The 18,792-nt window shown below is 54.5% G+C and overlaps 2 protein-coding genes across 4 annotated transcripts; both read right to left on the bottom strand.

Moving 5' to 3' along the window:
* Positions 1–1,301: 1,301 nt before the first annotated feature.
* On the bottom strand, positions 1,302–9,594 carry psmb5 (proteasome 20S subunit beta 5). 3 transcript variants are annotated; one of them, XR_016091054.1, is made up of 4 exons: positions 9,287–9,594; positions 6,660–6,966; positions 2,472–2,904; positions 1,302–2,412 (listed from the first exon to the last, which is right to left on the bottom strand). XR_016091054.1 is itself a non-coding variant. In XM_088916061.1 (4 exons), the coding sequence occupies exons 1-3, from the start codon at positions 9,509–9,511 to the stop codon at positions 2,618–2,620; spliced, it is 819 nt and encodes a 272-aa protein (XP_088772187.1). In that variant the 5' UTR covers positions 9,512–9,594; the 3' UTR covers positions 1,302–1,365; positions 2,602–2,617. The 3 variants fall into 3 exon arrangements, 2 of the variants coding, with proteins under 2 accessions (XP_088772187.1, XP_088772186.1); XM_088916061.1 differs by having other exon boundaries at positions 1,302–1,365; positions 2,602–2,904; XM_088916060.1 differs by having other exon boundaries at positions 1,302–2,904.
* A 6,606-nt stretch (positions 9,595–16,200) lies between these two features.
* Positions 16,201–17,772, bottom strand: LOC148833214 (proteasome subunit beta type-11-like). Its single transcript, XM_088917832.1, has 2 exons — positions 17,211–17,772; positions 16,201–16,613 (listed from the first exon to the last, which is right to left on the bottom strand). The coding sequence occupies exons 1-2, from the start codon at positions 17,770–17,772 to the stop codon at positions 16,201–16,203; spliced, it is 975 nt and encodes a 324-aa protein (XP_088773958.1).
* Between the last annotated feature and the right edge of the window lie 1,020 nt (positions 17,773–18,792).

Below are 18,792 nucleotides of genomic sequence, written 5' to 3'. Positions count from 1 at the left end.
TGTCCAGTCAGTCAGTGTGTCTGTATTAACCCCTCTCTCTCAGTGCAGTGTTAATGTACTGGAGTGTCCAGTCAGTCAGTCAGTGTGTCTGTATGAACCCCTCTCTCTCAGTGCAGTGTTAATGTACTGGAGTGTCCAGTCAGTGTGTCTGTATGAACCCCTCTCTCTCAGTGCAGTGTTAATGTACTGGAGTGTCCAGTCAATGTGTCTGTATGAACCTCTCTCTCTCAGTGCAGTGTTAATGTACTGGAGTGTCCAGTCAGTGTGTGTATTAACCCCTCTCTCCTACAGCTCAGTCTTCAGTAACTGAGAGGGCTCTAACAGCCAGTGTGAGAAGCCTGGTCTTCAGAGCTATGAGCAGTTGGACAGGCAGCACAGTCACAGCTCTGGACTGCAGGTCTGGCCTGAAGCGTGTTGATTATCTAGGAAGATACCCCGGTGGGTGTGGGGTAGTAGTGATCTTGTCTGGAAGAGGTGAAGTCATGCCATCAATGTAACATCGGAGAGGCAGCGCGTGGTTCTCACCCCAAGTGTTGAGTGGGTCGGAGACTCCAGACCGAACACGAGCTTCCTTGGGCAGCGCAGGGACAAACCTCACACCAGGGCCACATGACTGAGTTCAGTGCTGACATCCCAGTCACATCAGAGCTGCTGCTGGGAGCCTAGACTCATAGCGTTGAGCTCCAGCAAGCCCCGTCTCATTTTTAGAACAGCGATAATAATGCCCTGCCTTCTCTAGTGCCTTACTGGACCCTCCACCCCTCTCCCAGCGCTGTCCAGTACTGGGGACCCCCTCCACCCCCCCAGTGTGATGATGCTCCAGCTCTCAGTGGGGAGGAGAGCAGAGTGATGAGGCCAGTTCAGAGAGGGGGGGTATCAGGAGGTCATGACTGGTAAAGACCAGGGGGAGTCTGTCCAGGACATTGGGGTCACACCCCTACTCTTTCTGAGAGACACCCTGGGGTCTTTACTGACCACAGAGAGACAGGACCTCAGGTTTACATCTCATCTGAAGGATGGCACCTTGTTTACAGTCTAGTGTCCCCGTCACTATACTGGGGCGTTAGGACCCACACAGCCCTCAGGGTGAGCGCCCCCTGTTGGCCCCACTAACACCTCTCCCAGGAGTCTGCCATCCAGGTACTGGCCAGGCTCACACCTGCTGAGAGCAGAAAGCACAGAGGTCGACCACCAGCACAGCAGTGAGGCCTGAGACAGGGAGGCCTTGAGGGTCGTGGGTTCACAGCGCCCCCACCAGCACAGCGGAGGAGCTGCAGGCCAATGACAACAAGAATCAGAAAGATAATAATAAAGTTTTATTGTATTTCTAATGCGACACACAGGGTAGTCCTGGAGCACATCCACCTTGTGAACGAGCACGAGGGAGAAAGAGAGAAAGAGAGAGATGACTTTTGATAATGCGCCTAGTATGAATAATTAACAGTCACGGCAGAGCACTGCAGCTTAGTGTATTAATATTCATGTGAACAACAGCGGCGATGAGGAGCTCCTCTGGGACAGCAGGGAGCAGCAGTGAGGAGGACAGACTGGGAAACAGCGCCACCCCTGTCTGCGCAGGTGGAGTGAGGGAGCTGCACCCCGCTCAGGGGCAGGAGAACGAGGTCAGACACTCGGCAACAGGAACCCGCAGGAGAACAAAGAGGACTGCCCCACAATCATGGGCCTGTCGCACTCTCCCCTCACCCTCCGTCACTGTCACCCGGCATCACTCCCTCACCCTGCGTCACCGTCAGCTCCCTCACCCCGCGTCACTGTCACCCGGCATCACTCCCTCACCCTGTGTCACTGTCACCTCCCTCACCCCGCGTCACTGTCACCCGGCATCACTCCCTCACCCTGTGTCACTGTCACCTCCCTCACCCTGCTTCACTGTCACCCGGCATCACTCCCTCACCCTGCGTCACTGTCACCCGGCATCACTCCCTCACCCTGTGTCACTGTCACCTCCCTCACCCTGCGTCACTGTCACCCAGCATCACTCCCTCACCCTGTGTCACTGTCACCTCCCTCACCCTGCGTCATTGTCACCCGGCATCACTCCCTCACCCTGTGTCACTGTCACCTCCCTCACCCTGCGTCACTGTCACCCGGCATCACTCCCTCACCCTGTGTCACTGTCACCTCCCTCACCCTGCGTCATTGTCACCCGGCATCACTCCCTCACCCTGTGTCACTGTCACCTCCCTCACCCTGCTTCACTGTCACCCGGCATCACTCCCTCACCCTGTGTCACTGTCACCTCCCTCACCCTGCGTCACTGTCACCCGGCATCACTCCCTCACCCTGTGTCACTGTCACCTCCCTCACCCCGCGTCACTGTCACCCGGCATCACTCCCTCACCCTGTGTCACTGTCACCTCCCTCACCCTGCGTCACTGTCACCCGGCATCACTCCCTCACCCTGTGTCACTGTCACCCGGCATCACTCCCTCACCCTGTGTCACTGTCACCTCCCTCACCCTGCGTCACTGTCACCTCCCTCACCCTGCGTCATTGTCACCTCCCTCACCCTGCTTCACTGTAACTCCCCTCAGCCTGTGTCACTCTGTCACACCCCCTCAGCCTGTGTCACTCCCTCACCTGCGCCCCTCTGCCGCTACAGCCCCTGGTCCCGGTACTGCAGGTGCAGCTCCAGCACGTCGTTCTGGCTGACGCGCTCCCAGCCGGCGCTGTGCACGCGGTACAGGTGCACTGTGCCGCCGCTGTAGGCGTCGCGGTAGGTGGCCTGGTAGATGGCGCGGCGGCCCAGCTCACACGCCTCCTCCACGCTCAGGTCCGGGCGAAGCCCGCGGTCCAGCACGCCGTACGCATACATGGAGCCCGAGCCCACGGCAAAGACGTCTCCACACACCCTGTTCCCCTCCGAGTCCACATAGTACAGCCCTGCAGCCAGGAGAGACACTGCATCACCACTACTGAGAGAGAGAGAGCTAATACACACACTGACTGGACACTCCAGTACATTAACACTGCACTGAGAGAGAGGGGTTCATACAGACACACTGACTGACTGGACACTCCAGTACATTAACACTGCACTGAGAGAGAGGGGTTAATACAGACACACTGACTGACTGGACACTCCAGTACATTAACACTGCACTGAGAGAGAGGGGTTAATACAGACACCCTGACTGACTGGACACTCCAGTACATTAACACTGCACTGAGAGAGAGGGGTTCATACAGACACACTGACTGGACACTCCAGTACATTAACACTGCACTGAGAGAGAGGGGTTCATACAGACACACTGACTGACTGGACACTCCAGTACATTAACACTGCACTGAGAGAGAGGGGTTCATACAGACACCCTGACTGACTGGACACTCCAGTACATTAACACTGCACTGAGAGAGAGGGGTTCATACAGACACACTGACTGACTGGACACTCCAGTACATTAACACTGCACTGAGAGAGAGGGGTTCATACAGACACACTGACTGACTGGACACTCCAGTACATTAACACTGCACTGAGAGAGAGGGGTACATACAGACACACTGACTGGACACTCCAGTACATTAACACTGCACTGAGAGAGAGGGGTTCATACAGACACACTGACTGACTGGACACTCCAGTACATTAACACTGCACTGAGAGAGAGGGGTTAATACAGACACACTGACTGACTGGACACTCCAGTACATTAACACTGCACTGAGAGAGAGGGGTTCATACAGACACACTGACTGACTGGACACTCCAGTACATTAACACTGCACTGAGAGAGAGGGGTTCATACAGACACACTGACTGACTGGACACTCCAGTACATTAACACTGCACTGAGAGAGGGGGGTTCATACAGACACACTGACTGACTGGACACTCCAGTACATTAACACTGCACTGAGAGAGAGGGGTTCATACAGACACACTGACTGACTGGACACTCCAGTACATTAACACTGCACTGAGAGAGGGGGGTTCATACAGACACACTGACTGACTGGACACTCCAGTACATTAACACTGCACTGAGAGAGAGGGGTTCATACAGACACACTGACTGGACACTCCAGTACATTAACACTGCACTGAGAGAGAGGGGTTCATACAGACACACTGACTGGACACTCCAGTACATTAACACTGCACTGAGAGAGAGGGGTTCATACAGACACACTGACTGACTGGACACTCCAGTACATTAACACTGCACTGAGAGAGAGGGGTTAATACAGACACACTGACTGGACACTCCAGTACATTAACACTGCACTGAGAGAGAGGGGTTCATACAGACACACTGACTGACTGGACACTCCAGTACATTAACACTGTACTGAGAGAGAGGGGTTCATACAGACACACTGACTGGACACTCCAGTACATTAACACTGCACTGAGAGAGAGGGGTTCATACAGACACACTGACTGACTGGACACTCCAGTACATTAACACTGCACTGAGAGAGAGGGGTTCATACAGACACACTGACTGACTGGACACTCCAGTACATTAACACTGCACTGAGAGAGAGGGGTTCATACAGACACACTGACTGACTGGACACTCCAGTACATTAACACTGCACTGAGAGAGAGGGGTTCATACAGACACACTGACTGGACACTCCAGTACATTAACACTGCACTGAGAGAGAGGGGTTAATACAGACACACTGACTGACTGGACACTCCAGTACATTAACACTGCACTGAGAGAGAGGGGTTCATACAGACACACTGACTGGACACTCCAGTACATTAACACTGCACTGAGAGAGAGGGGTTCATACAGACACACTGACTGACTGGACACTCCAGTACATTAACACTGCACTGAGAGAGAGGGGTTCATACAGACACACTGACTGGACACTCCAGTACATTAACACTGCACTGAGAGAGAGGGGTTCATACAGACACACTGACTGGACACTCCAGTACATTAACACTGCACTGAGAGAGAGGGGTTCATACAGACACACTGACTGGACACTCCAGTACATTAACACTGCACTGAGAGAGAGGGGTTCATACAGACACACTGACTGGACACTCCAGTACATTAACACTGCACTGAGAGAGAGGGGTTAATACAGACACACTGACTGACTGGACACTCCAGTACATTAACACTGCACTGAGAGAGGGGGGTTCATACAGACACACTGACTGACTGGACACTCCAGTACATTAACACTGCACTGAGAGAGAGGGGTTCATACAGACACACTGACTGACTGGACACTCCAGTACATTAACACTGCACTGAGAGAGAGGGGTTCATACAGACACACTGACTGGACACTCCAGTACATTAACACTGCACTGAGAGAGAGGGGTTCATACAGACACACTGACTGGACACTCCAGTACATTAACACTGCACTGAGAGAGAGGGGTTCATACAGACACACTGACTGACTGGACACTCCAGTACATTAACACTGCACTGAGAGAGAGGGGTTCATACAGACACACTGACTGGACACTCCAGTACATTAACACTGCACTGAGAGAGAGGGGTTCATACAGACACACTGACTGACTGGACACTCCAGTACATTAACACTGCACTGAGAGAGAGGGGTTCATACAGACACACTGACTGACTGGACACTCCAGTACATTAACACTGCACTGAGAGAGAGGGGTTCATACAGACACACTGACTGGACACTCCAGTACATTAACACTGCACTGAGAGAGAGGGGTTCATACAGACACACTGACTGGACACTCCAGTACATTAACACTGCACTGAGAGAGAGGGGTTAATACAGACACACTGACTGACTGGACACTCCAGTACATTAACACTGCACTGAGAGAGAGGGGTTCATACAGACACACTGACTGGACACTCCAGTACATTAACACTGCACTGAGAGAGAGGGGTTCATACAGACACACTGACTGACTGGACACTCCAGTACATTAACACTGCACTGAGAGAGAGGGGTTCATACAGACACACTGACTGACTGGACACTCCAGTACATTAACACTGCACTGAGAGAGAGGGGTTCATACAGACACACTGACTGGACACTCCAGTACATTAACACTGCACTGAGAGAGAGGGGTTCATACAGACACACTGACTGGACACTCCAGTACATTAACACTGCACTGAGAGAGAGGGGTTCATACAGACACACTGACTGACTGGACACTCCAGTACATTAACACTGCACTGAGAGAGAGGGGTTCATACAGACACACTGACTGGACACTCCAGTACATTAACACTGCACTGAGAGAGAGGGGTTCATACAGACACACTGACTGGACACTCCAGTACATTAACACTGCACTGAGAGAGAGGGGTTCATACAGACACACTGACTGGACACTCCAGTACATTAACACTGCACTGAGAGAGAGAGGTTCATACAGACACACTGACTGACTGGACACTCCAGTACATGAACACTGCACTGAGAGAGAGGGGTTCATACAGACACACTGACTGGACACTCCAGTACATTAACACTGCACTGAGAGAGAGGGGTTCATACAGACACACTGACTGACTGGACACTCCAGTACATTAACACTGCACTGAGAGAGAGGGGTTCATACAGACACACTGACTGACTGGACACTCCAGTACATTAACACTGCACTGAGAGAGAGGGGTTCACACAGACACACTGACTGGGTGCGAGTCTACCTGGCCCTCTCTTGTCCCAGCCGCACACCATGGTGCCCATGGACAGCCCCATGCCCTTGTACTGGTACACCATGTTGGCCAGCAGCTTGGAGGCGGCCGCCACGGAGATGCGCTCCTTGTTGCGGAGCTCGTAGATGCGGCACTGCCGCGCCAGCAGCCTCTCCCAGAAGCTGCAGTCGGCCGCGCCGCCCGCCATGGTGCCCAGCAGGTAGGGGTTGATCTCGATCACCTTCTTCACTGTCTGCGAGGCGATGTAGGAGCCGGCGGTGGCGCGCGAGTCCACGGCCACGATCACGCCGTGCTGGAACTGAGGGCGACAGGGACACGCAGGTCAAGTTCCTGCTCCACAGCCGGGCCCTGCCGGAGCGGCACCGTCACGGCCGGGCCCTGCTGGAGCAGTACTGTCACACCTGGGCACCGCCAGCCCATCTGGACCCAGAGCAGGGGCTGCAGCAGAACCTGGCCCTGCTGGAGCAGTACTGTCACACCTGGGCACCGCCAGCCCATCTGGACCCAGAGCAGGGGCTGCAGCAGAACCTGGCTCTACTGCAGCAGTACTGTCACACCTGGGCACCGCCAGCCCATCTGGACCCAGAGCAGGGGCTGCAGCAGAACCTGGCCCTGCTGGAGCAGTACTGTCACACCTGGGCCCCGCCAGCCCATCTGGACCCAGAGCAGGGGCTGCAGCAGAACCTGGCCCTGCTAGAGCAGTACTGTCACACCTGGGCGCTGACAGTCAATCTGGACCCAGAACAGGGGCTGCAGCAGAACCTGGCCCTGCTGGAGCAGTACTGTCACACCTGGGCACCGCCAGCCCATCTGGACCCAGAGCAGGGGCTGCAGCAGAACCTGGCCCTGCTGGAGCAGTACTGTCACACCTGGGCACCGCCAGCCCATCTGGACCCAGAGCAGGGGCTGCAGCAGAACCTGGCCCTGCGGGAGCAGTACTGTCACACCTGGGCGCTGACAGTCAATCTGGACCAGACCAGAGTTATGGTTTTCCAGAAGAAAGCCAGACCTCAGGGAAACAGGTACAAATTCACACTGAACAACAACACATTGGAGCACACATCCAGCTACACACATCTCGGTCTCACCATCAGCTCTTCTGGGAGTGTTGACCTGGCAGTGAAGGCACTGAGGGAGAAGGCACTCAGGGCTTTCTACACAATAAGAAGGAGGCTCTTCAACATCAACCCACCAACAAGGATCTGGCTCCAAATATTTCAAAGTGTAATCCAACCCATTGCCCTGTACGGCAGTGAAGTGTGGGGTCCCCTCACAGACCAGGAGTACACTCAATGGGACAAACACCCCACAGAAACTCTGCACATGGAGATCTGTAGAAACATCCTCCGTGTGCAGAGAAAAACTCCTAACAACGGGTGCAGGGCCGAATTAGGCCAGTACCCACTACTGATAAACATACAGAAAAGAGTATTAAAGTATTGGCTACACCTAAAAAACAGCGACCAAAACTCCTACCACCACAAAGCCCTGCTGAGCCAAGAGCTGAGCCCAGAGAGGAGCCCCCTGAGCCAGCTGGTCCTGAGGCTCACCGACCTGAGCCACACCAACACCAGCCAGCCTCAGGACAGCACTGCTAGAATCAAGCACAGCACAGCACAGATCACACAGCAATATCTCACACACTGGGACACACACACAACACTACCTCACACACTGGGACACACACAGAGAGAGGAGCCCCCTGAGCCAGCTGGTCCTGAGGCTCACTGACCTGAGCCACACCGACACCAGCCAGCCTCAGGACAGCACTGCTAGAATCAAGCACAGCACAGATCACACAGCAATATCTCACACACACACAACACTACCTCACACACTGAGACACACACACACACACAAACACAACATAAACTGGAATGCTACAGAACCCTAAACAGACAATACACACTAGCTGAGTATCTGACCAGGGTCCTCTCTGGACAGTCAGATCTGTCTGTGTCCAGTGTCTGTGTCCAGGCTGTGGTCACTGAGCCTGTCCTCTCTGGACAGTCAGGTCTGTCTGTGTCCAGTGTCTGTGTCCAGGCTGTGGTCACTGAGCCTGTCCTCTCTGGACAGTCAGGTCTGTCTGTGTCCAGTGTCTGTGTCCAGGCTGTGGTCACTGAGCCTGTCCTCTCTGGACAGTCAGGTCTGTCTGTGTCCAGGCTGTGGTCACTGAGCCTGTCCTCTCTGGACAGTCAGGTCTGTCTGTGTCCAGGCTGTGGTCACTGAACCTGTCCTCTCTGGACAGTCAGGTCTGTCTGTGTCCAGTGTCTGTGTCCAGGCTGTGGTCACTGAACCTGTCCTCTCTGGACAGTCAGGTCTGTCTGTGTCCAGTTTCTGTGTCCAGGCTGTGGTCACTGAGCCTGTCCTCTCTGGACAGTCAGGTCTGTCTGTGTCCAGGCTGTGGTCACTGAGCCTGTCCTCTCTGGACAGCCAGCTCTGTCTGTGTCCAGGCTGGACTCCGGGATTTCTCACACACACCAGTCCGAAATGTAAACAAATGAAATGTTTCTCCATTTCTCCAGCTCGGCCCTGTGACCGCCGAGGCCCCTGCCCCTTCCACGCGAGTTCGGCCCGGGCTGTGCTCGGCCGTGCCGGGTCAGTGACACAGCACTTACCTTGAAGGCCAGAGTGGTCGTCCCATGCAGGAACTCGATCTTTCTCTCGGGCCCGTCTTCCTCCTCGGGGCAGAGCGAGTTCTTCACCGCGAAACTGAGCCCGTCCCCCGGCGTGGACCCGAACCCCAGCCCGGTCCGCTCTGTTCCCGAACCGAAGGTGAACGGCCGGTAATCGCAGGCACTGAAATCCGCAGACTCACCGCGCAACACACTCGCCAGCGCCATTTTCTCGGTTTCTTTTTCCTGGTGCGGAAGGAAGGAAGTGCTCCCGCCGCTTCACAAAACCCTGGCAACAGCCCGGAGGACCAACCGGAAGGACGTCACTGGAGGCGCTGTGAGGCCCCCTCCGCCATGGTTAGTGAGGGCAACCAGAACGATCGGTTTGGCTTCGGCCGCAGTAAAGAGGGGAACATCCTTCGTCACGCTCGCTGGCTCAGTGCGCCTCCAGCTCCATTAGATTACCCCCTTTCGCTTTCCCTCAGCAGTGTGTTCCCTGGGCTGACGCATTTATTGCTTTGTGATTTATTAATATCAGAACGGCCTCGTTCCCTCTGATTTTGGTTAATCCCTGTTTTAGCCTACAATTATAAACGCTGCCTGGCTTTTTTTAAAGGGAAAAACAGTTTAATTATTAGCTTGGGTTTGAGCCCATTAAGCGATTCGCTGTGTAAATTAAGAGGCTGATTGCGATCGCAGGTGATTAAGGGTTTCCAGCAGTATCTGAAAGCGCCCGACAAGCCAGCCTTGTGACTCTGATGTTTGCACTTTCCTGCGCCGAGCACAACATGCAATCCGACAATTTAATGCACATACAGAGGACACTCTCTCTGTCTGTCAGTGTCTCCATCTCTCCCGTTCCTCTCCTTAACCTCTCTTTAACCCCTCTCTCCATCTCCCCCCTCCTCTCTCTCTCCCCTCTCTCTCTCCTCCCCCCTTCTCTCTCTCCTCTCTCTCTCCTCTCTCCATCTCCCCCCCTCCTCTCTCTCTCCCCTCTCTCTCCATCTCCCCCCCTCTCTCCCCTCTCTCTCCATCTCCCCCCCCTCTCCTCTCTCTCCATCTCCCCCCCTCTCTCCTCTCTCTCCCCTCGCCATCTCCCCCCCTCTCTCTCCTCCCCCCTCTCTCTCCCTCTCTCCTCTCTCTCCTCTCTCTCTCTCCATCTCCCCCCTCTCTTCTCTCTCTCTCCCCTCTCCCACCTCTCTCTCCTCTCCCCTCTCTCTCCCCTCTCTCCATCTCCCCCCTCTCTCCCCTCTCCATCTCCCCCTTCTCTCCCCCCTCTCCATCTCCCCCCCTCTCTCTCCCTCTCTTTTCTCTCTCCTTTTTCTCTCGCCCTCTCCCTCTCTCTCCTCTCAATTCAATTCAGTTCAAGGTGCTTTATTAGCATGACCGATGGGTACAATTAGTGTTGCCAAAGCAAATGAAAGTAATGATATTTACATGAAACAAAACAAAAATAGAAGTAAAATAAAATCTACAGACATATTACAGACATTTACAACAAAGACATATTATACAATATTGACATATTCTGTAGGCGGCTGGAGCATTATTGGGAGACAGACTCACTGTTCCTCAGGCTGTGACAGGAGATCACACACTGGGCTGCCAGTTCCACTGAGTTCCCTCTTCCCTCTCCCAGTAGGATTGGGACCCGTTGTGATTCTGGCAGGTGTGGGAACTCTGGGACTAGATTTCTGAGTTTAGGGAAGAATGTTTCTCTAATCCCAGAGTATCTGTCACAGTGCAGTAGGAAGTGCACCTCTGTCTCTATTTCTCCCCGCTGGCAGTGGGAGCACAGCCTGTCCTCTCTGGACAGCCAGGTCTGTCTGTGTCCAGTGTCTGTGTCCAGGCTGTGGTCACTGAGCCTGTCCTCTCTGGGCAGCCAGGTCTGCCTGTGTCGCCCAGTTTCTATGGCCAGGCTGTGGTCACTGAGCCTGTACTTCGTCAGGGTCTGTTTCTTTTTGCTGTTATTTATCTTGGTTCTGTAGCGTTCCAGTTTATGTTGTGTGTGTGTGTGTGTGTGTCTCAGTGTGAGAGGTAGTGTTGTGTGTGTGTCCCAGTGTGTGAGATATGGCTGTGTGATCTGTGCTGTGCTTGATTCTAGCAGTGCTGTCCTGAGGCTGGCTGGTGTCGGTGTGGCTCAGGTCAGTGAGCCTCAGGACCAGCTGGCTCAGGGGGCTCCTCTCTCTGTGTGTGTGTCTCAGTGTGTGAGGTAGTGTTGTGTGTGTCCCAGTGTGTGAGATATTGCTGTGTGATCTGTGCAGTGCTTGATTCTAGCAGTGCTGTCCTGAGGCTGGCTGGTGTCGGTGTGGCTCAGGTCAGTGAGCCTCAGGACCAGCTGGCTCAGGGGGCTCCTCTCTGGGCTCAGCTCTTGGCTCAGCAGGGCTTTGTGGTGGTAGGAATTTTGGTCGCTGTTTTTTAGGTGTAGCCAATACTTTAATATTCTGTTCTGTATGTTTATCAATAGTGGGTACTGGCCTAATTCGGCCCTGCACCCGTTGTTAGGTGTCTTTCTCTGCACACGGAGGATGTTTCTACAGATCTCCATGTGCAGAGTTTCTGTGGGGTGTTTGTCCCATTGAGTGTACTCCTGGTCTGTGAGGGGACCCCACACTTCACTGCCGTACAGGGCAATGGGTTGGATTACACTTTGAAATATTTGGAGCCAGATTCTTGTTGGTGGGTTGATGTTGAAGAGCCTCCTTCTTATTGTGTAGAAAGCCCTGAGTGCCTTCTCCCTCAGTGCCTTCACTGCCAGGTCAACACTCCCAGAAGAGCTGATGGTGAGACCGAGATGTGTGTAGCTGGATGTGTGCTCCAATGTGTTGTTGTTCAGTGTGAATTTGTACCTGTTTCCCTGAGGTCTGGCTTTCTTCTGGAAAACCATAACTCTGGTCTTGTCCAGATTGACTGTCAGTGCCCAGGTGTGACAGTACTGCTCCAGCAGGGCCAGGTTCTGCTGTAGCCCCTGTTCTGGGTCCAGATGGGCTGGCGGTGCCCAGGTGTGACAGTACTGCTCCAGCAGGGCCAGGTTCTGCTGCAGCCCCTGTTCTGGGTCCAGATGGGCTGGCGGTGCCCAGGTCTGACAGTATTGCTCCAGCAGTGCCAGGCTCTGCTGCAGCCCCTGTTCTGTGGGCGACAGCAGGACCAGGTCATCTGCGTAGAGCAGGAACTTGATTTCTGTGTCGTGTAGTGTGAGACCAGGAGCTGCAGACTGCTCCAACATTCCTACTCATTCGTTGATATACAGTGGTGTGAAAAAGTGTTTGCCCCCTTCCTGATTTCTTATTTTTTGTTTATGTTTGTCACACTGAAATGTTTCAGATCATCAAACAAATTGAAATATTAGACAAAGATAACACACGTAAACACAAAATGCAGTTTTTAAATGAAGGTTTTTATTATTAAGGGAAAAAAAAATCCAAACCTACATGGCCCTGTGTGAAAAAGTGATTGCCCCCTAAACCTAATAACTGGTTGGACCACCCTTAGCAGCAACAACTGCAATCAAGCGTTTGCGATAACTGGCAATGAGTCTTTTACAGCGCTGTGGAGGAATTTTGGCCCACTCATCTTTGCAGAACTGTTGTAATTCAGCCACATTGGAGGGTTTTTGAGCCTTAACCGCTTTTTTAAGGTCATGCCACAACATCTCAATCAGATTCAGGTCAGGACTTTGACTAGGCCACTCCAAAGTCTTCATTTTGTTTTTCTTAAGCCATTCAGAGGTGGACTTGCTGGTGTGTTTTGGATCGTTGTCCTGCTGCAGAACCCAAGTGCGCTTCAGCTTGAGGTCACGAACAGATGGCCGGACATTCTCCTTCAGGATTTTTTGGTAGACAGCAGAATTCATGGTTCCATTTACCACAGCAAGTCTTCCAGGTCCTGAAGCAGCAAAACAGCCCCAGACCATCACACTACCGCCACCATATTTTACTGTTGGTATGATGTTCCTTTTCTGAAATGCTGTGTTACTTTTACGCCAGATGTAATGGGACACACACCTTCCAAAAAGTTCAACTTTTGTCTCGTCAGTCCACAGAGTATTTTCCCAAAAGTCTTGGGGATCATCAAGATGTTTTCTGGCAAAACTGAGACGAGCCTTTATGCTCTTTTTGCTCAGCAGTGGTTTTCGTCTTGGAACTCTGCCATGCAGGCCATTTTTGCCCAGTCTCTTTCTTATGGTGGAGTCGTGAACACTGACCTTAACTGAGGCAAGTGAAGCCTGCAGTTCTTTGGATGTTGTTGTGGGGTTTTTTGTGACCTCTTGGATGAGTCGTCGCTGCACTCTTGGGGTAATTTTGGTTGGCCGGCCACTCCTGGGAAGGTTCACCACTGTTCCATGTTTTCGCCATTTGTGGATAATGGCTCTCACTGTGGTTCGCTGGAGTCCCAAAGCTTTAGAAATGGCTTTATAACCTTTTCCAGACTGATAAATCTCAATTACTCTGTTTCTCATTTGTTCCTGAATTTCTTTGGATCGCAGCATGATGTCTAGCTTTTGAGGATCTTTTGGTCTACACTGTACTTCACTTTGTCAGGCAGGTCCTATTTAAGTGATTTCTTGATTGAGAACAGGTGTGGCAGTAATCAGGCCTGGGTGTGGCTAGAGAAATTGAACTCGGCTTTCCAAAGATGTGATAAACCACAGTTGATTTATGTTTTAACAGGGGGGGCAATCACGTTTTATCACAGGGCCATGTAGGTTTGGATTTTTTTTTTCCCTTAATAATAAAAACCTTCATTTAAAAACTGCATTTTGTGTTTACGTGTGTTATCTTTGTCTAATATTTCAATTTGTTTGATGATCTGAAACATTTCAGTGTGACAAACATGCAAAAAAATAAGAAATCAGGAAGGGGGCAAACACTTTTTCACACCACTGTAGATATTGAACAGTGTTGGGCTCAGGCTGCAGCCCTGTCTCACCCCGCGGCCTTGGGTGAAGAATTTAGTCCTTTTGTTTCCAATTTTCACTGCACATTTGCTCTCTGAATACATTGATTTAATGATGTCGTACACTTTGCCCCCTATGCCACTTTGGAGTAGTTTGTCAAACAATCTCTCATGCCAAATCGAGTCAAATGCTTTTTTGAAATCGACAAAGCAGGCAAAAATTCTTCCTGTGTTTCTGGTGGACGTGTTTGTCTATCAGGGTGTAAATGTGATCAGATGTGCGGTGATCTGGTAAGAAGCCAATCTGACTCTTGCTCAGGACACTGTGTTCAGTAAGGAAGGCCAGTATTCGTGTGTTCAGGATACTGCAGAATACCTTCCCCAGGTTACTGTTCACACAGATGCCCCGGTAGTTGTTGGGATCGAGTTTATCTCCACTCTTATAGATGGGCGTGATCAGTCCTTGGTTCCAGGCCTCAGGGAAACATCCGGCTGTCATGATGAGATTGAGGAGTTTGAGATTGAGCAGGGCTTGTTGCAACTTTGGGCTGCTGTGTCTCAGCATCTCGTTGTTGACTCCATCATGGCCACAGGCTCTGCGTGGTCTGAGAGCCTGGAGTTTGTCCAGTAGCTCCTGCTCAGTGATCGGGGAGTCTAAGGGGTTCTGGTTGTCTTTGACAGCCAATTACAAAATTTCGAGTTTTTCATAAATGGTGTTTTGGTCTGATTGATTTGTATTTGGGAGCCTTTGATACTCTCAGTAGTACTCCTCTCTCCCCTCTCTCGCCGTAGTATTCCTCTCTCTCTCTTCTCCCTCAGTGCTACTCCCCTCTCTCCTGTCTCTCTCATCAGTACTCCTCTCTCTCTCCTCTCTCTCTCAGTAGTACTCCTCTCTCAGTAGTAATCCTCTCTCTCCTCTTTCTCATCAGTACTCCTCTCTCTCTCTCCTCTCTCTCTCAGTAGTACTCCTCTCTCTCCTGTCTCTCTCAGTAGTACTCCTCTCTCTCCTCTCTCTCAGTAGCACTCCTCTCTCTCCTCTCTCTCTCCAATGTCAAATCCAGTGGACTGTATTGGCATGGCTGATGAGGCAGTTACAATCTGCAGTCCTGTTACAGATTAACAGCCTGAGTGCCGCTCACAGAGCAGGTCCTGCTGGGGACGCCCTCAGGGCTCCGACAGTGGGGATCCCTCCCGGCTTTGCGGCCGGTGGGGGTGCCTCGTCCCCGTGCAGACTCACCAGGGCGGGGCTCCGGAAGCAGGGGCTCGTGGGAGCGGCGCAGGATGGCACCTCTGTCGGTCCAGGTGCTCTTCGTTGTCTCTGGCTCCTGAGGCAGGAGAACGGTGCGCGGCTTGACCTCCTGGGCACTGGCCGCGAGGCAGCTGTCCCTACAGCACGCCAGTCCGTCACTCCCCCGGCTGCTCTGCTTTGGCTCTGGCTGGGTAGCAGTAGTTCCACTGTGTTCGAGGTTCCATCTCTATCCCACTACGGACACCAATCCCACAATCGCTCCCGGTTCCATCTCTGTACCGAGACGGGGCATCCCACTACTAACGTCAAAACAACAATCGCTTCCAGTTCAATCTCTATCCAGAGGTGGAGCATCCCACTACTGACACCAAAACAACAATCGCTTCCAGTTCCACCTCTATCCTGAGATGGGGCATCCCACTACTAACACCAATCCAACAAACGCTCCCGGTTCAATCTCTATCCAGAGGTGGAGCATCCCACTACTGACACCAAAACAACAATCGCTCCTGGTCCCATCTATATCCTGAGGGAGGGCATCCCAATACTGACACCAATACAACAAACGCTCCCGGTTCAATCTCTATCTCTCTTCTCTGCTCTCTCACTTGTACTCCTCTCTCAATCTCCTTTCTCTCTGTATTACTCCTCTCTTTCTCTCCTCTCTCTCTCCCTGTCCTCTCATCCCTCTCTCTCTCTCCTCTCTCTCTGTGTATTACTCCTCTCTCAATCTCCTCTCTCCTCTCTCAATCTCCTCTCTCAATCTCCTCACTCAATCTTCTCTCTCAATCTTCTCTCTCTGTCTCCTCTCTCCTCTCTCTCTCTCCTCTCTCTCTCTCCTCTCTCTCTCTCTGTAGTACTCCTCCTTCAGGTCCTCTCGGTCCCTCCTGCTCCAGCCGCTGGCGGTGATGTGGTACAGGTCCACGCAGTTGCCGGAGTAGGCGTCGCGGTGCATGGCGTGGTACACTGCCTTCCTGGCCAGCGCGCAGGCCTCTGCCACGCCCATCCCCCAGCGGTACCCCCCGTCCAACACCGACAGGGCGTATGGCGAGCCCGAGCCCACGGAGAACAGCGTCCCCCGCAGGCGGGACCCGTCACTGTACACGTACCACAGGTCCGGGCCCGAGCCGGGACAGTGCCCACTGGACCCTCCCTCCTGGACCCCTGGCACTGCGCTCCCTCCCACTGCCCCACTGGACCCTCCCTCCTGGACCCCTGGCACTGCCCTCCCTCCCACTGCCCCTCTGGACCCTCCCTCCTGCCCCCCTGGCACTGCGCTCCCTCCCACTGCCCCTCTGGAGCCTCCCTCCTGCCCCCCTGGCACTGCGCTCCCTCCCACTGCCCCTCTGGAGCCTCCCTCCTGGACCCCTGGCACTGCCCTCCCTCCCACTGCCCCACTGGACCCTCCCTCCTGGACCCCTGGCACTGCCCTCCCTCTCACTGCCCCTCTGGAGCCTCCCTCCTGGACCCCTGTCACTGGCACTGTTGCCCTGTCACTCCTGCCCTCCTGCCCCCCTGTCACTGACATCGCCGCCCCTCTGGACCCTCCCTCCTGCCCCCCTGTCACTGCCCCTGCTGCCCCGGCGCCCCCGCCCTCCTGCCCCCCTGCCCCTGCAGCCCCGGTGCCCCCGCCCTCCTGCCCCCCTGTCACTGCTGCCCCGGCGCCCCCGCCCTCCTGCCCCCCTGCCCCTGCAGCCCCGGCGCCCCCGCCCTCATGCCCCCCTGTCACTGCTGCCCCGGCACCCCCGCCCTCCTGCCCCCCTGTCACTGCTGCCCCGGCACCCCCGCCCTCCTGCCCCCCTGCCCCTGCCGCCCCGCCCCCGTCCCAGCCGCACAGCGTGGCCGCCACGCACACCTCGGTGCCCTTGAAGGGGTGCAGCATGAGGGCCAGCAGCTTGGCGGTGCCGGCCACGGTCAGGCGCCGGCGGTGCCGCAGCTGGTACAGGCGGCACTCGCGGGCCAGCGCGCGCTTCCAGAGCATGCAGTCGGCGCCGGTGCCCGAGGTGGTGCCCACCAGGTGCGAGTGCACGGGGATGATCTTGTGCGAGCCCGGGCAGGCCACCAGCCCGCCGCAGCTGGAGCGCGTGTCCGCCGCCGCCACCACCCCGCCCCGGAACACGAAGCCCAGCGTGGTGGTGCCGTGCGCCAGCGGGAAGGGGGCGGGCCGGGGCGGGGCCGGCTGGGCGGGGGCGGGCACGGAGAGCCGCAGGGGACACGCCCCCGCCCCGCCCCCGCCCCCGGGGCCCAGACCGGACTCCTCCACGGCCAGGCAGAGGGAGGCGGGGGCGTTCCACCGCGGGTAGGCGGGGGTGTCCTGGAACCCGAGCACGTCCTGCAGGGCCATGACCTGAGAGGAAACACGGGTCACTCCCATCAGCTCTCTGCCCTCTCTCTCCTCTCTCTTCCTCTCTCCTCTCCCTCTCCCTCTCCTCTCTCCTTCTTCTCTCCTCTCTCCTCTCTCCTCTCTCCTCTCTCCTCTCTCCTCTCTCCTCCTTGTCTCTCTCCTCTCTCCCCTATCTCTCCCTCTCTCTCCTCTCTCTGTACCCCTCTCTCTCTGTACCTCTGTGTTTCAGGAAGTGACCAGTCTCTGAGCAGTGGACACACTGACCTCCAGCTCACCTGTGTCTCTGTCCCTCTGTGTTTCAGGAGGTGACCGGTCTCAGCTGTGCCTCTGCCCCTCAGTGTCCCTCTGTGTTTCAGGAGGTGACCGGTCTCAGCTGTGTCTCTGTCCCTCTGTGTTTCAGGAGGTGACCGGTCTCAGCTGTGTCTCTGTCCCTCAGTGTCCCTCTGTGTTTCAGGAGGTGACCGGTCTCAGCTGTGTCTCTGTCCCTCTGTGTTTCAGGAGGTGACTGGTCTCAGCTGTGTCTCTGTCCCTCAGTGTCCCTCTGTGTTTCAGGAGGTGACCGGTCTCAGCTGTGTCTCTGTCCCTCTGTGTCCCTCTGTGTTTCAGGAGGTGATCGGTCTCAGCTGTGTCTCTGTCCCTCAGTGTCCCTCTGTGTTTCAGGAGGTGACCGGTCTCAGCTGTGTCTCTGCCCCTCAGTGTCCCTCTGTGTTTCAGGAGGTGACCGGTCTCAGCTGTGTCTCTGTCCCTCTGTGTTTCAGGAGGTGACCAGTCTCAGCTGTGTCTCTGTCCTTCAGTGTCCCTCTGTGTTTCAGGAGGTGACCGGTCTCAGCTGTGTCTCTGTCCCTCAGTGTCCCTCAGTGTTTCAGGAGGTGACCGGTCTCAGCTGTGTCTCTGTCCCTCAGTGTTTCGGGAGGTGACAGGTCTCAGCTGTGTCTCTGTCCCTCTGTGTTTCAGGAGGTGACTGGTCTCAGCTGTGTCTCTGTCCTTCAGTGTCCCTCAGTGTTTCGGGAGGTGACCGGT

This window comes from Atractosteus spatula, chromosome 5 (assembly GCF_055471065.1).
Source record: "Atractosteus spatula isolate fAtrSpa1 chromosome 5, fAtrSpa1.hap1, whole genome shotgun sequence".
Taxonomy (NCBI): Eukaryota; Metazoa; Chordata; class Actinopteri; order Semionotiformes; family Lepisosteidae; genus Atractosteus; species Atractosteus spatula.
The sequence above is the reverse complement of the archived record's forward strand: the minus strand, read 5'-3'. Positions and strand labels throughout refer to the sequence as shown.

What these genes read in the sequence shown, in the direction of transcription:
- psmb5 (XM_088916060.1), bottom strand. Translation starts at nt 9,511, where the DNA reads ATGGCGCTGGCGAGTGTGTTGCGCGGTGAGTCTGCGGATTTCAGTGCC. An exon ending in CGACCACTCTGGCCTTCAAG is followed by an intron (nt 6,967 to 9,286) that starts GTAAGTGCTGTG and finishes TGTCGCCCTCAG; the next exon opens with TTCCAGCACGGCGTGATCGT. An exon ending in CTGGGACAAGAGAGGGCCAG is followed by an intron (nt 2,905 to 6,659) that starts GTAGACTCGCAC and finishes TCCTGGCTGCAG; the next exon opens with GGCTGTACTATGTGGACTCG.
- LOC148833214 (XM_088917832.1), bottom strand. Translation starts at nt 17,772, where the DNA reads ATGGCCCTGCAGGACGTGCTCGGGTTCCAGGACACCCCCGCCTACCCG. An exon ending in AGGGGGGCAGGAGGGCGGGG is followed by an intron (nt 16,614 to 17,210) that starts GTGCCGGGGCAG and finishes CCAGTGGGGCAG; the next exon opens with TGGGAGGGAGCGCAGTGCCA.